This window comes from Manacus vitellinus, unplaced genomic scaffold, assembly GCF_001715985.3.
Source record: "Manacus vitellinus isolate BGI_N305 unplaced genomic scaffold, ASM171598v3 scaffold_11_pilon, whole genome shotgun sequence".
Taxonomy (NCBI): domain Eukaryota; kingdom Metazoa; phylum Chordata; class Aves; order Passeriformes; family Pipridae; genus Manacus; species Manacus vitellinus.
In genome coordinates, this window is record NW_021938895.1 from 11,386,539 (window position 1) to 11,411,372 (window position 24,834).

The 24,834-nt window shown below is 41.9% G+C and overlaps 2 protein-coding genes across 2 annotated transcripts in view; one reads left to right on the forward strand and one right to left on the reverse strand.

Moving 5' to 3' along the window:
• On the forward strand, nucleotides 1–12,910 carry PDIA6 (protein disulfide isomerase family A member 6). The gene is made up of 12 exons (XM_029965850.1): nucleotides 1–185; nucleotides 1,348–1,405; nucleotides 2,090–2,216; nucleotides 2,715–2,821; nucleotides 4,182–4,315; nucleotides 4,724–4,838; nucleotides 5,795–5,935; nucleotides 7,111–7,195; nucleotides 7,285–7,357; nucleotides 8,386–8,544; nucleotides 10,475–10,571; nucleotides 11,314–12,910. The coding sequence occupies exons 1-12, from the start codon at nucleotides 16–18 to the stop codon at nucleotides 11,380–11,382; spliced, it is 1,335 nt and encodes a 444-aa protein (XP_029821710.1). The 5' UTR covers nucleotides 1–15; the 3' UTR covers nucleotides 11,383–12,910.
• Nucleotides 12,829–24,834, reverse strand: part of ATP6V1C2 (ATPase H+ transporting V1 subunit C2) — an 18,166-nt gene continuing 6,160 nt past the window's right edge. The window contains exons 3-12 of the mRNA XM_008932696.2: nucleotides 24,363–24,448; nucleotides 20,088–20,182; nucleotides 19,299–19,390; nucleotides 17,535–17,633; nucleotides 16,422–16,490; nucleotides 15,444–15,536; nucleotides 14,935–15,028; nucleotides 14,527–14,624; nucleotides 13,972–14,101; nucleotides 12,829–13,208 (exon numbers count right to left, since the gene is read on the reverse strand). Coding sequence (XP_008930944.1) covers nucleotides 13,113–13,208; nucleotides 13,972–14,101; nucleotides 14,527–14,624; nucleotides 14,935–15,028; nucleotides 15,444–15,536; nucleotides 16,422–16,490; nucleotides 17,535–17,633; nucleotides 19,299–19,390; nucleotides 20,088–20,182; nucleotides 24,363–24,448 — 952 coding nt within the window. The 3' untranslated portion in view covers nucleotides 12,829–13,112. The remainder of the gene's footprint in view (nucleotides 13,209–13,971; nucleotides 14,102–14,526; nucleotides 14,625–14,934; nucleotides 15,029–15,443; nucleotides 15,537–16,421; nucleotides 16,491–17,534; nucleotides 17,634–19,298; nucleotides 19,391–20,087; nucleotides 20,183–24,362; nucleotides 24,449–24,834) is intronic.

Below are 24,834 nucleotides of genomic sequence, written 5' to 3' on the forward strand. Positions count from 1 at the left end.
AAATGTTGAACAGGAATGCTGATTGCTTTGCTTTTTGTTGTAGGCACCGTGAGCTGCACTTTGTTCCTGGCAGTTAATGGTTTGTATTCGGCCAGTGATGATGTGATAGAGCTCACACCAACTAACTTCAACAAGGAGGTCATTCAGAGTGAGAGCCTGTGGCTAGTGGAGTTCTACGCCCCATGGTAAGAATTACAGCTGTGTACTTGCTTGCTCTTACACAGAGGAGCAGCATAGGAGTTTTCTGCTGATCAGCCCAAGGTTTCTTTCACTTGTTGGCAGCACAGTTGCCGGTTTGATGGCTTTATGACTAGCAAAATAGCTGTACTTGGGATTCTTGTTTTAAATATCCTCATGAGGAAAGAAGGCAGGAATTTGTTTCAAGTTGGCAAACAGGGTCTGATAACAAAATCACTTTACTACTTCAGTTTTTCTGATGAAATTAGTATTAAAAATGACTGATTACAGTGCAATAGCTAAGTGAAAAGGCCCCTCACTTGCATGGTTCTGAATGTAATTCTAATGTGAAAGCACAAATCTGAATTCACACTTAGAATTTACACTTTCCATTGAAAACTACTGGCTTTGTGCATCTTAATTTAGCATCTCTCTTAGTCTCCTGTCCTGCTCATGTCCAAAGCATGGAGTCTCTTCCATTTAAATTCTGGTGATATATATTCCATCTTTGTACAAATCCTCTGTGATACTGCCATCCCAAAGCTCCACATTCTGGAAAAAGTGACCTTTCATTGCAACAGCCTGACTGTGTCTGGACAGAGAGGTTTAGGGGAAGGCTTGCTGTGCCTCTTCTAGTGTTGCAGTTTATGGGCAGTGAGAAGCTTTATTGAACAGTAGCAATGAAGAAACAGGAATTGAACAGTAGCAATGAAGAACAGGAAATTGGCAGTTCCTCTCCTTGCAGACTTGCGATGATGTGATTATATGCTGTTGGTTTTCTCCCTCAGACACCTCCAGGAATTGTGCCACAAACTCTTGCTAGTTAAGAAGTTACCTCTAGAATAATTTTTTTAGGCCTTATCACAGGTCCATTTTAGCTTTCCATGAGCAGACTAGTGTGCAAATCTGTATTTTCATGCTCACGTTTGCCTCTGTTTTGGGAAAGACAGGTAGCTATTGAGATATTTGCATATACGTGTGTGTGTGCACACACTTATATAGTGTGGAGGTTTTTGAAGACTAAGTGATGATGTGATGTTGTGACATAGCCTCTTCTCCTCTTTATGAGTAAATCTTCATTGTCCCACAGTTTGCAGTGAGTGACTGTGGAATAGTTGTCAGATCTGAATGACAATTACTGTTTTTTGTTTGTTTGTTTTTTTCTAAAAGGTGTGGTCATTGTCAAAGACTAACCCCTGAGTGGAAGAAAGCAGCAACAGCTTTAAAAGTAAGTTTAGCCTTTCAAATGTGCTTATGGCAGTGGATTTAAGAGAGTTTGGCTGTTTGCCATCTGGCTTGGGAACATGGAGGTGGGATTTGGTCCTTAAAACCGTTATCACTCTAACCATACTTGTCCAGCCAGAGAAGTAGTCATTCAGGCACTTAAAAAGTCAGGATTTTTGTTTGGTTGGTTTGGGGTTTTTCCTTTATAAAAGAAGACATTAAATTGTGGAGGAAGCAAGTCAGTTGTGTCTGTGTGAATTCCCATTACTGTTTTCCAGAACTGAAAACAGCTTTGTAAGTTGTTGGGAATGAGTATTTCTCTAATTACAAAAAACTTGGTCATGTAGTGATTTGCTGAATTCTTGTCTTTGTAAAATATATATTCCCCTTCTAAAAAAAAACTCAAAGAGACAAATCTCCAAACAAAAAAACCCTAACTAAATAAAAACCAAAACAATTTAAAATTTAGTTAGGCTGAATTAAAAAATGGACATATATTACATGTTCTGTAATTTAATGCTTTTGGGGGGAAGTACTTCTCCTCTGGTGACTGTTCTCTTACAGTCCTATTAACTGTCCCTCCCTCTTCACCTCCTCCCCCTCTTCTGTGCCCCCAGCAGAGTGTGAAATGTGTTAAATCACTTTAGAAGTCTTCTCTTAGGTGTTGTTTCTTGTTTTGTTTCTGCAGGGTGTAGTGAAAGTGGGTGCAGTAGATGCAGATAAACATCAGTCTTTGGGTGGACAGTATGGAGTCAGAGGGTTTCCAACTATCAAGATATTTGGAGCCAACAAACATAAAGCAGAGGACTATCAGGGTAAATGTGATGCTGTAATACATGTTACATGCCTAAAAGCTTCCCTGAATACAGCAATTATGGTAGCTGTTGTGTATGGTATGTCTTGTGTGGCATTTCCTCCTTGTCTAGTGCTTATAGTAACTCAGAGACAGATGGGTGGGACTGGTTTAACCAAACTGTGTATGTCTTAGCATGGACTAACAGTCCCACCTGCAGTTCGTATTTTTTGGAGGTTGATAGACAGTTCCAAAGAATTATTCCTTTCTTCCTATTTATTTGGAGCTTGCCACAGTCACCCCTCATCACATAAGCTGGGTTGCTAAAAAGTGTAGTGAAGTCAGTCCTGCTTCTTGTGCTGAAGTCAGATGTCCCACCACTAGGACTGTATCACTCATAGCCCAGTCCTGCTTTTCCTGAAAAATCATTAGGATGAGGGAGTACTGTTTGTAACTAAGTTAGAAGCTGACCTTAAACTGGCCTTTTGGTGGTTTAATCACTTACTTTGCTGCATTGCAGGTGGCAGGACAAGTGATGCTATTGTTGAAGCTGCTCTAAGTGCTCTTCGGTCCCTGGTGAAAGAACGTCTTAGTGGCAGAAGTGGAGGATACAGCTCTGGGAAACAGGTATTTCAGGGAATGTGTGTTTGTTTTTCAACTGGAGACTGTCCTGTACAGGAGGTCAGGGCTTGTGCCCCTGATTCCACCACAGAATAGTTGAAGTTGAAAGGGACTTTTGCAGGTTTTCTACTCCTGCCCAGTGCCGGGTCAGCTAAGCAGATTGCTCAGGGCTGTGTCCCATCAGGTTGTGAGCATCTCCTAGATCTGACACTCCATGCAGACTGCAGCCTCTGGGCAACCTGTTCCAGTGTTTGATCACCCTCACAGTAGAAATCTTTCTCTTGTATTTAAGTTAATAGAATCATAGAATGTTATTTCTTCTATTTCAACTTATGCCCTTTTGTCTCTTGCTTTTGCAGAGAAGAGTCTGTCGTTTTCTTTACTTTCCTTCACCCTCTCATCACACACCCTTAATCAGCTTTGGCTGAACTTGCTCCAGTGTGTGCATTCCTCTTCTACTGAGGAGCCCAGAACTGGACCCAGCACTCCACGTGTTTCACACTGTGCTGAGCAAAGGGAAAGATTGCCTCCTCAGACCTACTGGCAACTCTCTGCCTAGTGCAGCTCGGAGGCTCTTGGCCACCTTTACCATAGGAGTGCAGTTCTGGCTCGTATTCATCTTGTCCACCAGGACCTTGAGGCTTCTCTTGCTGCCCTTCAGCTAGTCAGTCCCCAACATGTACTGGTGTATGGGGCTGTTATTCCCCAGGTGCATCTCCTTTTGAACTTTGAGGTCCCTGTTAGCCCCATTATCCAAGTGGTTCAGGTATCATTTGCCTAGTCCTAGTCTAAACTGGATGGATAGGTTTTTTTAATATGGTAGTGTTTTTCTGAAGTTGGCTTGCTGGATTTCCTCCCTGAAGGTAAATTGAAAAGCTTCTGGCTCCTACTGCTGTCTCTAAATCATGGTGCAAGTACACTGTGGCATCCTCAGGTTGGCCAGGTAGAAGACCTGGGTGGAATGTACCCTGTAGTGTATATTGCACTCCCACATGTTTGTTTTGCCTGGAAACCGGGACACAGTTCCAGATGGAGGTAGTGGTTGGAGAGCACTTTGTTCTTGGACAGATCAGAGCATGAAGAACTGGGAAAGTGCTCCCACATCTTCTCAGTAGTCAGTTTGACCTGATTTCTCTTTTTCTTTTTTTTTCAAGAGAAGGTTCACTTGCTGTTTCTTGAAAGTGCTGTGGGAGTAGGCTGTGTGTATTGACACTTTTAAAATGGGAAAGTTGTATGACCTAACACTGCCCGTTGTTTATCTTACTCAAATAAAGACCATTTGGTACAACACGACGCACAGGAGGTGGCTTATGTGGGAAACCAGCTTTGGTTACCTCTTACAGGAGGGTCTGTTTGTTTCTTACAGAGCCGGGAGAGTGGAGGTGGAGACAAGAGGGATGTGATTGAGCTGACTGATGACACCTTCGATAAGAACGTCATCAATAGTGACGATGTGTGGATGGTGGAGTTTTATGCCCCGTGGTGTGGGCACTGCAAAAAGTAAATGAGGCTTTTCTTGGACAATTCAGTTCCCATTAGTGCTTGGTTTTGTTTGATACCCTTAGTCCCCCTAAAAGAGACCTTCCATCTCTGGTACACCAGAAGTGGGGTTTTCTGTAAGGTGTTTTAATAAAAATGTGTGGGCTTTTGCTCGGGGCCCCTTGGTGCTGCTTTGGCTGCACTCTTCCTTAGCAGTAAAATTCTCAGTTATCAGTAGAAATAAGATCCAGGAGTTATACAACGCTTTTATTTCCTTAATGCAGGACCTTAGTCTCCTTTGGAATAACTCTCTTGTCATTCTCTGCAGAGACTTTATTTCCTTGAGTGGAATGCACTATGTAATGTTGAAGTGTGGTATACTTTTGCTAACTCTCAAAGAGCTTAGAGCACTTGTACTGTGTTTTTCAGCCTGGAGCCAGAATGGGCAGCTGCTGCCACCGAGGTGAAGGAACAAACAAAAGGAAAAGTAAAGCTGGCTGCAGTAGATGCAACAGTCAATCAGATGCTGGCAGGGCGATATGGGGTGAGTGTGCTCTGCAGTGGTTACAATTTTCTTTCCCTCTCTATTAAGTCAGATTTCTTTTGAATCCTTACTGAACTGTTCCTTAATCTGGTACTACTTAAAGATTTTGTGCTAAAAATAAGTGATGCATACAATTTTTTTCCACAAATAATTAATTCCTGAATGTCAGTAACAGTAAAAATAAATGGGGAGAGAGGAAAAGAATAAATTTCGATGTTGCTGATGAAAAAGGTCATCTATTTCCGTAACATCTTGTATGCCTTTATCATCTAAAGTGAGAGGTCTCTCTTTTCAGACTGTTTGTATGCTGGCTGGGCACCTCCAGAGCCCACACATGTATCCATACACCTTGGAACCAGTTAGCAGGGATCACTCCGAAAATATTGGCTGCACAGATCAGATGTGTTACTCGCCCAAAATAAACTGATACTCTTTAATTTTTAGTACAGTCCACAGAGCTTACAGTGTGCTGCTTAGTTTCCCTGTAAGTGCACATGGCTGACAAAGAGGAACATTGAGCAAGTTTTACTGGAAGTGTAGCAGAGGGAGTTTAACGTCCACTTGTTGCCATGTAGTCACAGTGCTGTCCCCACACAGACAAATTGGGACACTAATGTCTAATAAATATGAAGAGTAAAGATAGCCCTCATGATACTTAAACCTGTCGAGCTTGATGCATCTAAACTGAGATTAAGCCATTGCTGGTTCATCAGCCAAACACTGAAGCAGTGTTTCAATGTATGTTAACCTTGTTTTGAATTGTTGCACAGGTAGAAAGCTACAAAAGTCTTCAAGTTAAGTCAAGAACATGCTGTGAGACTTGATACATGTAAATCTTAAATCTCTTCCCTTGCTCTTAACCTAGAACACGTTGGACAAGCAGATAATTTCTACCGTATTCAATTCCACCATCAATTCGTGTTTATTTGAGCTGATGGCTTAAATTTGTCTTGCAGATTCGTGGATTTCCCACCATTAAAATCTTCCAAAAAGGTGAAGATCCTGTTGATTATGATGGTGGGAGAACTAGATCTGATATCATTGCTCGTGCTCTGGATCTGTTTTCTGATAATGCACCACCACCTGAGCTCCTGGAGGTACCTCTACATTATTTTCTCAAATTGCCTTTCCATCATATTCTTGCCAACAATTTTAAGAGGACTATACTAACTGTAAATAAAACTGCCTAAGTGTGGTGCTTGTGCACTGTTTTGCCCCAGAAAGTAAAGGGTGACAAGTCTTAAATAACAGAAAGCTAAATGTTTATTTCTACTAATTTGTTGCTGACTGGAAGATGATCAGAACTGATGCAGTGAAGGCACAGACAGGATGGTGCCAGGGTGTGTGAGTCTGCTCTTCAGTGAGTGAAGAGGCTGGGCTCTGTGCCCCATCTGTTTCTCACAAAAAGAGGGCAGGGCTTTGTCATTTGTAAGCTGTCCATTGGGAGGTGCATGGTAAGCAATTTTGCTTGCCCAAGAAACCCCATCCCCTGTATGGCAACTTCTGGTTTCCACTTTCTGTTGGAATGGTGCTTAGTTGTCTCCAAAGTGAGGTGCACACAAGAAAATCCATTGGGATGCAGGAAGGAAAAAACCTAAAACATTTGTAGGATTAATAAAGATATTTTTAAATGGTGCTTAGTTCATATTTCTCATCCTTCTAAAATGTCTATTATGCTTTAAATGTTAATATACTAGTACATATTTATTTATGTGTATATGTATATAATTGATTTACAGATACTAGGGCTGCATGCTTAAAAATTTTTTTACTGGTGGGGTGCACAATCAAAGGTTGGAGACCACTGGTGCAGGTCACTGGATCGATTCCTTTTGAGGCAGATCCCACAAACCCAGTATTGCTGTTACTGTTAATTGAACAATCTCACATGCAGCAAAAGCTGCTCACTGCTGGCTCTCCTTGTGCCAGCAGGCATTGCACAGTCCTGGGGGTGCTCTTCCCAGCCCGGGGCAAGGACAGTGATTTTGAGCAACAAGTGACATCTTACTGTGCTTTCTGTAAGCCTTATTTGGTACCACTTACTCTACTGTTGCTGCAAGTCTCTACAGAAGATTTTGTGAATTGTAAATTTACTTTGTAAATTACTCTTGGGCTGCGGGACCATTGAAGTAGGGGAGACTCATCAACGTCTGTGTCAAGTTGTTTCAGTGCTTATTACCTTGTAGGATGGAGTTATTGTAAGGCTGTTGGAGGGAAATGCAGTCACAACTGAATAACCAAGTCTCATTGACTTTCTGCTGCTTTCTTCTAGATAATTAGTGAGGATGTTCTGAAGACTACCTGTGATGCTCATCAGCTGTGCATAATTTCTGTCTTGCCTCATATTCTTGACACAGGTACACATACAAGCAAGCAGACTTCTGTATGAATTTGTCACTTAGAGCATGTAGTTGTGGTTTTTAACTCGTCCAATTCTGTCTAACAGGAGCCTCAGGGAGAAATTCTTACCTGGATGTCATGTTAAAAATGGCTGAAAAATACAAAAAGAAAATGTGGGGGTAAGTGTCATTGTAGATTGGTTATCTTGGAAAAGATGTGAGCATTTCTGGAGGTAATGGGATAAAATTTGTATAATAGCAGTTTAACTACAGATCAGAGTTGTTCCTTGTTCAGGGTAGCATACTGTGGTATTTCACTAATTACCAGGGGAGGGAATGCTGTGACTTTAGAATAACCTGCTATTTTTTTTCTTTTATCCACCTCCAATTCTGCATTTACAAGATATTGAAGCATTAATGAGATAAAGCAACTTTTACTCTTGTCCTGAATACTAAAATATTTTAGGGCAGTTTCTTTTAGTCTTTTGCTGGTGGGAGAGTCTGCCAGTATGAATGTTGAATTCTCAGAGGAAAAAAAAGGTAAATTACAGTTTATTAACAAGTTTCATGCTGTCAAAGAAGCAGGCCATCAGGCTTTGCCATCTCCTCTCAAGTGCAGGTGAGGATCTCTGGAACTTAATTGGAAAGTGAGTGCTGTTCTGTCACACAGACTGCTGGGAAAGGGGGCAGAATGGCATGAAAGCCTGGGGGAAAAGGCTGAGATTAGCTGATTCCAGAGGTTACTCAGGGGACTTGCTAAGCATTACAGGAACTGAGACCTGACCAGTGAGAAACAAATACTGAGTGTCCTTAGGTAAAAGTTCTTTATAGTGATATTTAGGCAGGACTTTGTCATGTTTGGATCTGTGACTTGAGTAATTTTAAACCTTGCTTAATACAGGCAAAAGTGTAGCAATTTGTTCACTTTAGTAACATAGTTCTTTCTCTGCAATGGCTGTTCTGATCCAGCTTTCAGTGGCTGTGAGGATGGGACGGGCCTAGAGGTGCTGCTGAGGAGGGGCTTTCTTCTGGTGCAAGGTTCAAGATCGGGACCCTGCTATTCCCTGCTGATATCAGTAACAGTTGCCAGTGTCAAAGGCAGTTCAGAGCCCCGCTTGAACTCTGCAGGGTTGCAGAATTTATGTGACTTGAAAATTATTGTAGTGCCTATCTTCATTGTTAATATTCTGTTTTGTCTTTTCCTCAAGGTGGCTGTGGACAGAAGCAGGTGCTCAGTCAGATCTTGAGAGCTCTCTGGGGATTGGAGGCTTTGGGTATCCAGCAATGGCTGCTGTTAATGCTCGCAAGATGAAATTTGCCCTTCTGAAAGGATCATTCAGTGAGCAAGGGATTAATGAGTTTCTCAGGTATGAAATCTTTAAGTGACTTGAATCTTTCTGTAACTGGGGCTGTGACTCTTTAGGCCAAAATCAGACTCTTGAGGATCAGACAAAACTTGCACAGTTAAGAGAATTATGATTAGAATTCACTGGAGTAAGGAATGATTTCAGTGAGGATTGCAATAAAGCAGTCACTACCTTTTTGTGGTGTGCAAAATTAAGTTGGCCGTTTAGACTTAAATGGTAGTTTGGGCACAACTTTTGACAGAAGTGGGCTTTGATGTTGAAAAATTCTTCTCTGTAACTCAGGAAATAACTTGGTAATCAATTCTATTTAATTCAAATGATGCATTCTGATTAGTCATAAGTAATTGGGAAGTTCCCAGTTTGGGTATCTAAATGGGTGCTGTTGAGGTTCTGTATGTTACTGTTCATATTCCTTGTTCAGACTAATCCTGTCTTCCCCCTCCTACCTCCCATTCTCCTGCCACCTGATAAACTGATTTGGGTTGCTGAAGCAATCCATCCAAAAATTCAATAGCTCAGTGCTTGGCACAAGTTCCCTGAAACTGCCTCTTGTATAGCTTGGGCAAGAACCAGTGCTGAGAAGAATGGAATGGGGAAGGGAAATGGCGAGGACAACAGAAGCTGACAGCAGCACTGATACAGAGCAGCTAAACTTAAACTTTTACTTGGGTGTGGTCAAAGTGAGGTGGGAACTCTGCTTCCAGGTAAAGCACTGGCTGCCATAACGTATGCAAGAGCCTTTGAGAGCTTACATTAGCAGTGTTATTTCCATGTCTTTGCTTGGAGAATGGCATAGGACAGACAGAATTGCAAAAGCAAATGCAACAGCCTCTCCACACCTTGCCGTAAGAAGCACATTAACTGAATGCTGTTCCTGCTGGATTAATGGAATCAATGCTATATTCTCTTACCTGTTGATCAGACAGGTAAGATCTTACCAAGTAATCAGACTTTCTTCTTAATGCCAAAAAACAAACATTCTTAGGGCATCAAGTAAAATTCAGGATTCAGATGCAAGAAGAGAAAAATACCAGACAGTTTGTACTAATTAATTCACATTAGAGAAGCATCTGCCTTTCTCAGACACGGCAAATTCTCTTAGTCTATAAAATCCATCTTCGTGAAGCCTCTCCTGGGGAGGGTGGATGGTGCTTCCAGAACACAACAGCCAATTTAACAGCTTATATTGTTGGGTAATTGGTGTGGTATTGTCTTTCCACACTTCAGCTCAGCTGTGCTGCCTAGAGAAAGTATAATCACAGTTGGTGTGGCTGGCTGTTAACTCTGTAATCTAATAGGCAGTCTCAGCAGTGTTGACTACAAGTAAGGAAACTGGCACTGTGAAGAGCACAAAAATTGTGGAATCCACCTAGGGAGGAATGCTAATTCAGTCTTATTTGCCACTGAAAGAATGCAAAGGGATTAACTCCTCAGGGTTTTAATGCTGGGCTTTTTGAGCAAGCCTAACTAGCAAGGGCAGGAAGGAGTGTCTCAGAGGCTGGTTACCTTGTATCCGTTGGAACCCATGGAGGCTTAGTCTTCACTAAAAAAGATCTGTGGTAATTTTGAGTAACAGTTGCAGGTGACTTCCACAAATGGAATTGTAGACTCTCCTTGGAGTTGCCTTAAGTGATAAACAACACATTGTTAAACATCTGTACTTATCCATGATTGTTACACCGCTGAAATATGAAATAGTATAGGTCACAGATGTCTTTGGATCCAACTGTAAATTTTCAATGCTGCTTTAAGGGCTCTGTCATTTTCTACTTCTCAATTTGAAAAGCTTTTGCTTCCAAAAGACAGTTCAGATTTGCTTGAAGAGACGAAATCTTAAAGTTGACTTCCTTTTATCTGAAGCAGGCACTGTTCCAGGTGTAGGAAGACTGGAGAAGTTTCTGAACTTTAACTTTTATATGTTTTTTCTCAGGGAACTCTCTGTTGGTCGTGGCTCTACAGCACCAGTGGGTGGTGGAGCTTTCCCCAAAATTCATTCAGTTGAACCTTGGGATGGCAAAGATGGTGAGGTAAGAGATGCTCCATTTCTAAAAGTGCTGATGAACTGCTGGGTTCAGAAGTGACAGAATAGAGTAACTAAGAACTGTCAATGTGAAAATTCTTGTTCTTACAAGATTGTGGCAAGTTTTGTTGATGGTTTTGCATTATCTAAATCTGCCAGCAGACCAAATGCCAAATTGATTGTCTGACATTGTGGACCAGATGCTCCTGCCTAGCTGATAGGATGTGATCTGAAGGTTGAATCCCTTGAGGCAGAAGTGTATTAGCAGTGCTGAGTAAGGGAGGTGGTAGTGCATGCATTCAAGACCCCAGTGTTGTGGAGACTTTGGTTCTGTGGTATGCTGACCTTGACATCAAGGTCTTACTGTCAGAAAGTTTGTCGGGTAAACTGTGTAATAAATAACACAGTGACTCAGTGGACATTCTTAAGGTTCAGCATTGCTGTAAAAAACAAAGTTACTGCAGTCCTTTGATCTACTTCAGACAAATAAAAGCACGGAATATGGTAGTAGTTTTGTTACAGAGCTTACTTGTATTGCCTTCATCTGGAGTATTTTTATTAGTAGAAAACAAGCCTCAGTCCAAGCTCTGATCACTTGTCCTGTGCTTAATGCACTTTTAGTTTTATGAACGAAAGAGATGACGGGAGGGAGCTTCACTCTCAGGATGAAGTAAGAATATTTCTAAGTCAGGGATCTCCTGGCATTAAGTACTTCTAAATACATGCTCAAAACCTTCCCTTTTTCACAGCTTCCAGTTGAAGATGACATTGATCTCAGTGATGTGGATCTGGATGACTGGGATAAAGATGAGCTGTGAGATCTTCAGGAAACTTTTTTTCTTGGGAGAGTTTGCGCAGCAGTTTGCAGCCTGGATCACAATCAGACGGATATTCCAGTGGCCTTTATGTGGAGAATAGCACATGACAAACTGTGCTGTTTGATGCACTGCAGCAGTGGACTGTACGCATCTCAAGAAAACATTGCAGAAATTCTATGAATTGTCATAACCAGTAAACTTGATTGTATTCTGTGTTACAAATATTTTGAGGACAACATGGATATTTCTTTGGAACATCTTGGTTTTTATTTTGTGGATAGTGTGCTGTTTGAGTGTTACTGGAGGCTGTTAGTGTAACCAATGTTAAATGTAATTTTTTTTTTTCATGGAGGTGGAACCTGGTCAGCTTCTGTTTCAATTAAAGAATAAAATATTTTTCGACACACAGTGTTAGTCTTGTATAGAGTAAGAAAGGTGCACATGATACAAGCTGTCCTGTTCTGGATGACTCTTGAAAAATGAACTGTAGAATAGAGAGGCTTGTGCAGACAGGAGTCCTAAACCACCCCCTTGCTGTGAGATCTTGACAGTTTGGCCTAAAGCCTGATTAGATGGACAATCTTAGTTTAAATGCTCTTTAGTCTTCCTTTTCTTATTGCTTCTCAGGGGCTTTCTCTTTCTTTGTGCCAGACTTCATAAAATCATTAATACAATGGAAGTGCGGTTGCTGCTGCAATGGGAGATGCTGGGAGTTGTTGGTCTTTCCCCTGGATTAGTGGTGAAGCTAATCCCCATTTTAGGGCATGAGGATTTCCAGGTGCTATTAGAAAACCACCCTGGTGCTGTCTCCAGCAAATTGGGTAATGTTTCTTCACTTCCCATCTGACATTGTTTTGATCTGAAATTGCTATTTCCTTGGAAGGGGAACTGGGAATAGGGCTGTTTACTGCTGCTTTTTTAATAAAAATACTATTATTTTATTGCTCTCCATGTCTTGTATATTGGTGTCTAGTGAAGTGACCCTCATGCGATGAGCTTGTTTGTAAGTGAGGAATGAAAGAGCTGAAAGTTTCCCCTTCTTTCAAGGAAATAACCTAATATGGATATTTGTCATTTGGTGTCTGTAAGAGATTGCCCCTAGCTCATCCCTGTGAAAGGCAGTGTCAGAACCAGTAGCAACTTTGCTGATTTGGTGCAAGAGATGTGTCTGACTCTTAAGTCATCCCAGCAGATGAGATCTAATGGAACTGTTTTAACTGAATTATCTTTGCAAAAACTAAACTCACGAGTACTTGGGACTATAAGTCATACTACAATAAACTCCTCAGCATTTTTGAGGATCTGTCCTCTTAAACTTTTGGCATTTTTTTTTTTTAAATTAAAAGAACTTTGGACTTTGCTCTGATGCTTTCTACTTTTTCTGTTAGGGTATTTTTTTGTTAGAAAAACAGGACTGTATATACTTAGTAGACCCATTAGCCACCATATTTTTTAAATTGTTTTATTTCAAGTCCTGTAGATACTCCATCTTTGTAATTTACCAAAAAAAATAAATACTACCATAGTACCTCCTGCCTCTGAAATATTTTTTTGTAAAACTATGAATAAGGAATATTTATGTTGAAGTCACTGTAAAAATTATTGGAAGTGGTAGGAAGATCATCCTGCTACAGCATCTGCATTTTAATTTGACTTTCAGCAGCTAAAGATCATTTTACTATAACATTAGAGTCTTGAAAATTAATAGATGAAGCTTGAGCAATTTTTCTTTAACTGCAGTCAAGAAGACTGAGGTCAATCTTGAAATAGACATAAGGATAGTATTCTTGGTTACTCAGTTGTAAGCCAGGGATGTCCATGCCAGGCTGGAAAAGGAAATAATATGACTTTAGTGGCAGTTCAAAGCTACAGGGGATTGCTTTTGTGCTCCTCTCCTACATTCACCACTGAGAATCTGGTCTTTGCTTGTTTCAGGCTGTCTAACATAACTAGCATTGAGAATTCGGGCTTCACTGTCGTGAACTTGTAGCAATTTTGTGTGCGTCAGCTCTAGAGCGACTCATCTCTTTGTCCTCCCTTAGCGTAGTGGGAATCATGTTTGCTGGTTTTAGGCTGTTTTGAAGGCCTGCTAGTTTATTTATTACTTTAGCCTAAAATGTTTGTGCACTCAAGATCTGGGGAAGGTGAAAGCAAGTACTGCTTGCTTAAGGCCTAGGTTATTTATGAATGACAGCCTTTTACAGGGGACAGAGGTGTCACAGTCCTAGCGTTTAGCTCCAAATTCATTTTTCTTGCTGGTGTTGATCTGAAGGTTTATAAAGGACTTTAAGCCTTTTATGCAGAGGAACTGCCATAATTGAGCAGACCTATTTTGTTCTGGTAGCTGTGAACATCAGATGCTGCAACAGAAAATACAAGCAATCTCTATAAATCTGCATCATAATCTGAGCCTAACTGTTACCCTAATCCAGTCTGTAACCACCAGGGATTAGAGCTGCACCCAGGGCTTCTAGCTCCTAGCACTGCAAGATGAGAGGACATGCATGCTGGAGCCCCTGGGCAGTGGAAGTTTCATTTGGCTAAGCTGAGGCAAGCTACAGCATGTGCACTTGCAGTTCGAATACATACGTCCATTATACTTGCTGCTGCAACTTCATCCAGGTGTTTGAAGACCACGTTTAGGACATCTCTCAGGCGTTTTACAGACTTCTTATTTGGCTGCAACAGCATTGCTTGGAAATTTACTGGAAGGCCATACCTTGAAACACATCAACATACATGATCATCTGCTGCAAAGGGACACAGGTCTCTGCTCCTGCCCTTCTCCCTCCTCAGCTTCCAGGCATGTCAGCTGATGGTGTGTTGCAGAAACAAGGCTGCCTCCTGATTGGAAAGCATTTTCTTTTTGAAGCCAAAAGTCAACTAAATAGTATCTTTGTTTTCCACTTCCCTGTGAGTGCCCCCAAAGAACTGTTTTTCATCAAATTTCTGTGTCACCTTTTTTGTGAACATCTGTATTGTCTCCCTTGAGCTCCTGGAATGAAGTGTGCAAGGGACACACCTTGACCAACACAAAACAAGGTGTGTAAGGGTTCCACCCACAAAGGAACTGCACCAGGAAGAGAACTGTACGTTTTGACTTTCACAGCAATCTCTGCCTGCACTGTGTGTTTACTCACTTACCTCAGGACAGATTCAACAAAAACTCTCAAGGCTTTCACATGAATCCAAGCCACAAATGCTTCACTGAAGTTCACTTTCAGCCAGCGCAGTAATGGGCCCTATGAGAACAGACACAACAGTACTGTGATCCCCTCGCTGAGTGAAGCAGCCCTATAGCTAACACACCACTGAGGTCATCATGGGCTGCTGGGACAGTTCCCAGGCACCTGGTAGTGACTCCCAGTTTATCAGAAACTCAAATGACTTTGGGCAAATCATGTTATTTATGCCATGCCTCAGTTTTATGGGCTAAATGGAGCTCACAGGAGACTGTTGGAATCATAAAGCCATTTCTGAGTGAGAGGTACTTAGGCACGCTGGTAGCAAAGGCTGCATTTGTGTAGGCCATCAGCTTGAGGGGCTACTTACATATTGTTGTTTCTTATCAGAAGCTAATTTCATCAGCTCTTCCTTTTCACATTTCAGCTCCTTCTCATCATAATAAAATTCTCGAACCATGAACCTACAATTGAATGACATTTGCTCTCACAAGCTGTAATCCAGGCAAAATGCACACTCATTTCTTTTGCCTCTGGAGAAGCAGGTACAGAAAGTTGTAGCCATTTAACAAGCTAAAGTATGTGGAGGGTGGGAGTTGAAGTCACTCCTAGAAAGCCAGCTTCCTGCTATCAGCGTGAGACCAGGAAGGACAATTCCAGGATCTGTAGTTTGGTGCTTTAGGAACTGGATCATTGATTCTGCTGCCACAGCTCCTTCCCACCCTGCCTTGTCAGTGGCTTTAGGGCCAGCAGCATCCCAAGCAGTCAAGAAGTCGTAAAACTCAGTGATGGATTCAGCATACTGCACACAGAATAAGCTTCACCTTATCTTCATTATATCTCTCTAGCCTGCCCTGACTAGCAGTCATTGTCACTTACCTGTTCTCCCTGGCTTTAGCCTTGAAGTCATCCATCACTTTTCTAAATAGGGTCACAGTGAAGAGTCCTCCCTCTGCATCCTCAGCAATCATTCTGTGGGAGGGAAATCCACTGCTGTGATTTGTCATGGCAAATCCCTCACGCCTTTTTTACCTTCCTCACCTTCCTCTTTCGCAGTTCTCTTTATTTTCATTTATGATACTGAACAACACCCTGCTTTTTGAAAACTGTTGTGACTGAAACAGGGAACAAAGACTTTACTAGCACCAGCTGCACTATCTCCAATGTAAAACTCAATGAGTTAAGTTCCTGAACCCACTGTAGTACACACATTCTGCCTGCCTGATTTGTCTATGTTTCCTGGTAGTGTTCCCCCACCTTTCCATGCACTTGTGTTTTTGAGACAGGCAGTAGCAAACAGCTTGCTTCCACTTCTTCCAGTTCAGGTCATAGCACTGTCAGCTTTTGTGCCCTGGATTGAACCTCGTGGTCTGCGTGAGCTGAGCAGTGGAATATTTAAGGTGAAAGGATAAGTTAATATGGCATTTGCTAATGCAAATGATAGTATGCTGAATTATTCTATTGTACAAGCAAGAAGCAATTAAAATGCAAATTTAGTGTTTGATCTTCTTGCAAAGTAGTTTCCGTAAAGTTCTATGTGATTGCGTATGTTTGAATTATGCCTTGATTATTGTAGCAAATTGTCTGTTTTACACAAAAAAGCAAAGGCAATGGTTGAAAGTAGAGAGAACTAGATTACTTGAAAAAGGAACAACAAGCTAATTGTAATAAAATTATTTTTTCTTTTCTTTCATCTGCACTTCCCTTCAACAGAGTAATTTCTAGTTTCAATTGAAAATATGTTAATGTGCAGCCCATGCATTAGATAAGTGATTCCTTCCAGGATCCAGCAATTTGGCTGAAATATAGCAGGGATCTCTGGAACAAACAGGGAGCTTAATTTGGAACTTCACTTACTTGGTGGAGCGAGGCACTACCATATCTGAGAGGGATTCATAGGTCTTCTGCCACTGTACGTAGCTTGACCTTTGAGCAACACAAAACAAAGCACAGTAAATAAATAGTATATACTGGAAAGCAAATGTGTTGATATATGTCGTTAATCAAGGTAATGGCTTAGGGTAGAAGGGTTGGAGTTCTTTGTGTTGGGTTATGTCATTAAGATACACTAAGCCTCTCCTATCCTTTCCTCTCCTAGTCACCAGCTGAGATGTTTCCCTCAATGCTACACCCTCAGTTTTCACTTGGGTCTTAGCTTGAAGAAGAGTTCACAAGAAGAAGCTGATGGTGGGAAGAACATGGCTTTTGGCACATACTTCCAGGTTGCCACACAGTGTCCCATCCTCCAGGACCCCTACCATGGGTAAGTGTGGTGCATCTGCTGTGTGCAACCCCAGAGCTGATCCAATGGTAGACTGTAATCATGGTGAGTGCCAGCACTGGGAGAAAGGGATCTGGGGGATGCTAAGAGTTTGCAAAGCAAGAAGTCTGTTTTTAGGAGGAATCTGAAAGAATGTGCAGATAATAAACTCAATAAACTTATCTCAGCTTTTTGTAACCTGTGATACATACAGAAAAGTGATGGTGCCTTATGTGTGTGTTGGGACAGGGCTATATGGAGGGGGAAACTTTCGTGTAGGCTTCTGAGGAGGACACTGTATAACTTTCACGACTGATGGCAGTGGCAGTCATCCTGCATGTAGGCACTTGCAGATGCAGTGTATGGCCAGCAGAGGCTGTGAGTTGGACAGGTTATGGCTATGCTCCAGTAACAGTCTGTTTTTCTTTTAGCTCATACTATTCAGGAGGTTGATTGAGAATGCACTCATAACCATTAAAAACCCATATCCCAATTCTGTCCTGCTACAGTTTTGGAGCAGTCTTTGTCTCCTTTTGTGCCAGCACCACTCTTGGCAGAAACCATTCTTTCTTCTTTGCTAACAGCTCCACCCATGTCCCAGCCACAGGGCTGATGAGGTGCCCCAACCTGACTCAGCATCGCCTGGATCCGGTGCTTGGGCCTGAAACTCAACACCACATCAAGCATCTGTGCACACACTATTGCCTTACTTTGGCACCACGACGAGCAGCGTGATAAGATACTCAGAATCCAGAACAAAGTCTTCTTTATGCACTATGTCTGCCAGGGTCCGGGTCAGCAGATTTCCCCTACGGTGAAAAAGGCAAAGTAAAAATAACACAAGCAGGAACTCAGCAGCAGCACACTGGAGGTATTGTGCTGTGGGTGGAGTTGTTAATAGTGTATTCTGGGGTAGAAGAGGGCCAAAAAGGAGGTGGCTAAAGGACACAGCTACACTTCTGAAATGACTATTTCATTATTTTTACTGCAAGAAAAAGGATCAAAGAACAACTAATACTAATGACAGAATATCAGTGACTAGTTTATGCCCTTTATATGAAACTACACCATTCTGCTGCCTTTGTTTCTACAGTAGGGGTGTAGATGCTCAGGAAGTGCACATCTTCTTCCAGTCATTGCCACTTCCTGAGGGAAACACCTGCTTTCTCAGGAAGCCTGTTGAACTGCTTGTGTGACCAGGCTTCAGGCAGAGCAAGCTATGTTAGTACAGACCTAGGCCATCAAAGCAACACTGGCATATCTGGACTGCCATGGCCAAGCACACTTAGATACCTCCTGCTGAAGGGCAGTGAGAGCAGCAGTCTCATGCATGGCTGGGTCTTCACAGCCAGGAGAGGTGTGAAGGAGACCTGCAGGAGGTCTTCACAGACTAAGCCCACTTGATCATATTAATTCCTAGGAGATGCAGATGGCCAGGGCTAACTGGGCTGGCTGGAAGGCACCAAGTGTATATGACAAGAGAGGAATCGTCCTCCCTGTCACTGGGCAAAAGTGAAAAGGACCTAAACCAGTAGTTTCTAAATACTAATTAACTGGCCAGTAACTTACTGGGTGTTTGTTCAACCCAAGCTATCTGGCACAGGTAGACACCAGAGTTGTCAGCATATAAAGGTGAATGAAATGGTGAGAGGAAGATAAGGCCTTGACCACAAGGTCTCCGTTCTTCCCCCTCATCACCTGGCTGGAGGCCTGGCCAGGAGGATGCCAACCTGGCTGGCTGCAGGGTCAGGAGGGCAAGGACCTGTGTCCTGTGCCCAGATCCTGAGTATGAAACAGTGGCATATATGAGCATGTGTTGGGTGAGGGCTTGTACAGCATCATCTAAGTTGCTTTGAATTTACTACTTACTGGATTTTACCATTCTCCCCAATGATATCCTAGAAAAAACCCCACGTATCAGCACTGACAGAGGTAAAGACCATAAGAAGACGAAGACAGGAGAGAGAACATTTGGGAAGCCCGAACAGTGCATTATCTGAACAAACAGAATGAAACAAAGAAAAGAAAAATATAAGTGGGATGCCGATGAGGTGCGGGAACAAGCAAGACAGAGCTGTTTCCTATGGGGGCTCTGCAAATCCTGTTCAGAACACAGGACACAGCTCTGTCTGGCAAAGGAATCCACCAGCTGACACTGCTCATCTAATTTCTGACTCCCTGAAGTCCCATCAGAACAATACAGTGCATTTAGTTTTGACTCTTTCCAAGACTGCCTGCTCACACTGCCAATAAAATCCCATTAGGAACGGCACTGTCCCTGAGCTGATTTTGAGACATGCTGATTACACCGGCTTTCCTATCACTGACTTTCACTGTGTCTGCAGCTACTCAGCATGCCCCAAAGCCAGAAAAGTGTTCCCACCAGAACACACATGGTCCTCTGCACAGCAATAGGTGTGAGCTCACACTGCCCTCAGTTCAGCCATGCAGCATCCCCAATGCAAAATACTTACATAGTTTTTTTCTCCAGGCTTTGCAAATTTCCTTTAATGTTGTTGTACACAGCTGATCGGGTCTTCAGGTCTGTTTCTATTTGAGTCACTTGCTAAAACAAAGTAAAAAAAGGTGACTCAACACAGTGCTGGTGGCCTTGTTCTCACCTCCATCCCACTACCACTGCACCTTAACGCAAGCACACAGCTGTCAGCCCCCCTAAAACCACTTGGATTGTGGCCAAGAGGGAACTGGTGTCAGACCTCCCCCATGGCAAAGGCCTCTGCAGAAAGTAGGATTCAGTCAGCTGTTGCTGTTAGTGTGCCGAAGCTGTACCTAAGGGGCAAGTTCATGGTTTCATTTGTTACCTACATTGAACAACACATCACACCTTTCTGAATGAGCTGACAGTGTAAATAATTCATCCAGCCTGCAGGCATTTGATTTAATGTCAGACCAACAATTTCACAAAAAACCCTCCAAGATGGAGAATAATATGACAGTATATGAAAAAAATAAAGTTTTATAATGAAGGGGATAAAAGTGCACAAAACATATCAATGTACTGTAGTAAATCTGACTAAGTGCCATATACTTACAGACTGGTTAGGTTTCAATGTACGTATCATTATAATTGCAGTAGAAATTAAAATAACATAAACTGCTTCAGTATGAAGTGTGTGCTTCTGAGCTTGTACCTGGCCAAGCCAAAGACAAAGCTTCCACTGATTGCAATGAGAGGAGGGATCACAACCTGCCAAAAACATGCTTCCCCATGACAACATCTTAAAATTTGGATTGCAATTTACCTTTGCTAATGCTTCTGATATATTCTTCAGCGGCTGCTTTATGGGATATTTGGCCATGTCCCACTCAAACCGTGTCAAGTAGCTAATTAGGTCAACTGAAAATGCAAAGAGATGCATGAAAGCAGATAGTGTATCAGACAGCCAAAGTTTGGGTGGTAGTCCCCAGCTATAGCTTAGGCATAACTTCGATTATTTTTAGAGACAGGGGTGAACCAGAACCTCTGAATTCTTATAGAGATTTGATCTAAATCAAATCCACACAGATCACATGCCCAATCTAATCACCTTTCTAAACATGCCCAAACTTAGAAATTGAACCAGAAATCTTTACTGCCTTACACCTAGCAGTATAGAAAAAGTGTAAAATTATCTGTATCAGCAGGACACACAGTTGTAGAGACATTCTTCTTCACAGTAGAAACAGTTTTGTGTAATCTCAATCTTGATTTCTGCAATATGCCTGAATTTAATCCCAGCAAGAGCTATCAGAAAAATACTTCATGCCCAGGACAAGCAGTAATAGTCAGGGTGGTTTAGAGCTTCATCAAGGGTATTAAGAGCACAGCAGATGTCACTTCTCTGTTATTCAATCAAGTGCTCACTAGAAATCAAACAAATTCAGATGTGATGACAAATTTCTCACTGATTTTGTGCACAGAAGTTCCCATCTCACAAAAAGCTATAGAGTATTTATATAAATGGATAAATCCAGTCACAGCATCCAACAACAGAAATTCACAGCAAGGCTCTGTGCATGCAACCCCCAAAACAAGGCACCCTCGGACCATAGGAAGCCATGGCTTCTTCCCAGAATCAAGAGGAGACGACACATACAACATCCAGCTCCTAGAACAGGATCGTCCTGTTTGAAGATCAGGGCTCCTTGATGTTAGAAAACAGTAAGGCTTAGTACATTATGGTACCAACCAAGGAATTCTCCTCCAGCAGCTCATGAAATCAAACAGCTCTTTGCCTGAGTCCTGAGAGCCCTTTGGATGCTGAACACACCACTACACAGTGTTCTTGCACAACTTTATAGGATGAGGTAAAGTCATGCATTCTGCCACAACAAGCAGAGGGGCTGGAACTGCCCCCTAAAGGTTAAGAAGGCGAGGGGAAGGCAGCAGGCATGGTCTCAAGGTCTGGACAAAGAGGCCAGAGGCCCTGTCACCTGAAGGGTGGGCTCCTTCCAGACCAGAAGGGTAAATATGGAGAATATCTGGGAAGTTGCACTGAGGCAATAGGGAGCAAAAAAACTCAAGGTGCCAAGTAAAAGGACGTGCATGCTGAGGTCGTTAAGTGCTCTTTGCTGCCTTGTCCAGGGAGTGAATTCAGTTCCACAGTGAGGTTTGAGCACAATTTCTTGTGGGCTGGACTTTGAGGGTAAGGGCAAAACTTTATGAACCAAGGTGCATGAGAAGTAATGTGAAAAATTGTGTCATTGCCATATTAGCAGGCTGAGGGTACTACCCTGTTTTGTGTGATACCAAATACCCTTGGCAGGAGAGCACTATCCTTTCCATGGGCTTCTCTCACCCCACAACAGAGTCAGTTTACCCTATTAGATTTCCGAAGCATGGAAAGTCTTATGCTAGGAGGGAACAGGCTTCTTAGCAAGGGATAAACTGCCTAGAAGTTAGAGAGCACTGCCACAGTGGTGTTCTCCCCCTTTTTCTAAAACCACATCTGTGTCAATGTCCCCCACATCCAATCAGCAGGAGTCACAAGGCAAAGATCCAATGCTTCCTGCTAATGTCTAATCAGGAATGAGCAAATTCTCCTGCATACAGAGGGTGCAGAAAAGGTGCAGAACTGCAGAAGGCAGGGAGAGCTATGGCACAGCTCTTGTGTGCACAGTTCTCCAGCAGTGCTTGCTCATGTTCTCTGTGGGGAAGGCAGAGAGGTCAAAAATACTTCAGCAACAGAGTTCACACAGCATTTTCAAGCACAGGGTACACAGCATAAGGATTTCACCCTGCTGCCTCTCTTCTAAGCTTGCGTGCTTAGGCCTTGCTAAATACAGTGGGGATGAAACCTGCAAAGAGCACAGCATTACCGGGCTGTGCAGAGGAACATTGTATTCACAGGCTCTTTAAAGACAGACACTGACCAATTTATAGCTGATGAGATATAAAAGTTCCCCAAAGAACTTCACATGCCCTTTCTATCCTCACATTCCTTAATTCTCAGCAGAATCTGGATGGTGGACAGTTAAACACAGCATGAGTTCTCAGTCCAGGTTTTCAAGCCCACTCCTGAGCAGTGCTCTGGCACTGGTGCAGGTTAGTTAAGCAGCCTGATCTTGGGATGGCACAAACTACTGTGAACTACACTAGCAGAGCTGAGTGTAAATTGCCAAGCAGTCTTAGAATCCTGATGCTCATGGAATGGCATCCCTCATTTATGGGACCTGTCAAGTAACTTCTAAAAGACTTCACAGAGCTGCCCACCCAGGAGAGATGATTCCTACCAGCTCACAGCTGTCCAGAAACTCCACAGCCTGAATCTCTCATAATCTAATTTACACACTCAGCTCTGAGGCAGTGTTAGACACTTTCCCTTCAAAACACTTAATTCTTCAAAATTGTTACGCTTCCCACTTTGCTTTGTTTTGCGTTCACTATAAAGAATGGAGTTATTCTACCACTTATTCAATTTTAAAATTCATTTGGGTTTAACATTACCATAAATGGAAGAGAATTTGGTATGAATCTTTGAAGAAAAGCTTTAATTACATTTCACATTTTTTATTTTGTCATAAACAAGAAAGCTTGCTTATGCTGTTACGATACATTAAAATTTTTTTCTTACCCAAATACACATTTCTCTCTGTAAGAGAGAAATTTCCACACGGTTGCTTTCAACTGTTGCCCACTGAAAAACTCTGTGTGTGTACGCTCACATAACTAAAAGTGCTGTATTTTTTAGTACTTTGCATTTTTCTTCATACAAATCTAACAAAAAATTTAGACACACAGCCACCACCTAACTGCTATCAGAATTATATACAACTGAGCTAAAATCAGTGTAACTTAAAGTTTGAGTTGGGATGGTCTAATAGTCTGAAACCGGACCATGAAGCAAGAAATCAGGTCTTATAATTTTGTTTCTAATTTCACGACCTCAAGGAAGTCCTTGAGTTCACAAACTCAAGGAAGTCCAAAAGGACTTTAGAGTCCTTTTGCTAATCAAAAAGGAAAGGAGGAAGACTTGGTGCAGCAAAGTTGCTGCTGCTTATGAAGACTGACACTGGAAGATATTAGGGGAATCCTCACATACTAAAGCTGACTTCATTTTTTAAGATGCAGTGAATAATCTTGGAAAGGTTAATGTCCTAATTTAATATGATTTGTTTGGATGACCAAAGCCAGACAGAGGAGAGAAATTAGTAACACACAAGTAATTGTCATATCCTTCTAATACCACACATGAAGAGCTGATATGAAAACAAAATGGTGTAAAAAGGGGAAACAAAGGATATTAATGAAACCTGTTGTTTCTCAAGTCATAGGGATATCGTGATCAAGCTACGAGGTTGTTACTTGAGAAATCATCGTAACCTGATCACTGTATCTCTACAACCAGACCAAGACCTGTGTCTAGCACTAATACACACAAATGCATGCATGTGACAACACCACAATCATCAGTCAACATACTTTTGAGACATTTCATTTTATCCTTTAGCCCTGAAACACAGTAAGTGGGATTATTGTATTTTTTAAACAGCTGCACTCATCACATGTCACTTTTATGTCATGCAAGTACATTTCTAAAAGAACTTCCTCCTCATCCTTTACCCATACAGGTCTGAAGTACAACATTGTAGACAGTCAAAGGGTGATGGAGTGTGCACTCCTAAGTTTATTCAAAAGCATCATTCTACAAGTTTGTAATTAGCATGTGTAACACATCCAATTTTGTTGTACTTTTTCAGGATAGCTGGGGAATGCAAATCAGTAACAGATCACTGACAGATGTCACACAGCCATACAGAATGAGATTTAGGTTCCCATAAGAGATCAAGCCCAGGCAGGGCACAGAAATGTGCTAGGTCATTTTAGGGGTGAAGGAGGATGTCTCTTGCTTTCCTCTTCATCCAAAGTTAGCTTCTGCTAACTTTGAGAAAAATGGGAGCAGGCTAAACATGTTCTTATAAAATGTTGCTGTGGCTGTCCTTTCTGAAGTGTGAGAGTTTCGATTCCACATATTCATATTCTAAAACAAACAAAGGGAGCATCAATGCATTAAAAATCCCACATTCACAGCACCTACCTCCATTGGCCAGAAGATTTTCTTGGACTTTATCTTTTGAGTCCTCTATAACTTCTCCTATGTACTGGGCTATTTTCTTTATTACGCTTAGGTGTAACAAGAAAACTATGTTAGTGAAATTGTACCAAAATTGTAACAAAGCAGTTATCACAATGATCTAATAAACACAGAGATGCCCAAACAAAACACCTGAAGCAAGGCAGGTTACTTTGCAATTCAAATGATGATAAAAAAATCTATGATATATTGCAGAACTAAATTTCTTATCTCTTAAATACATTGATCTCTGCAAAAACACAGGTAATGTCATTTATCCAGCACTCTAGACTGATCAAGATTCAGTCTTCTCTACACTCATTATACTCATAGCAGAAACCAGAAGGCAAGAAACCCATGTTTAAAACTCCAAAGGTGATGAAGGAACACAAGGCTACATACAGACAACACTGACTGAAAATTCGTTCCCTAGAAT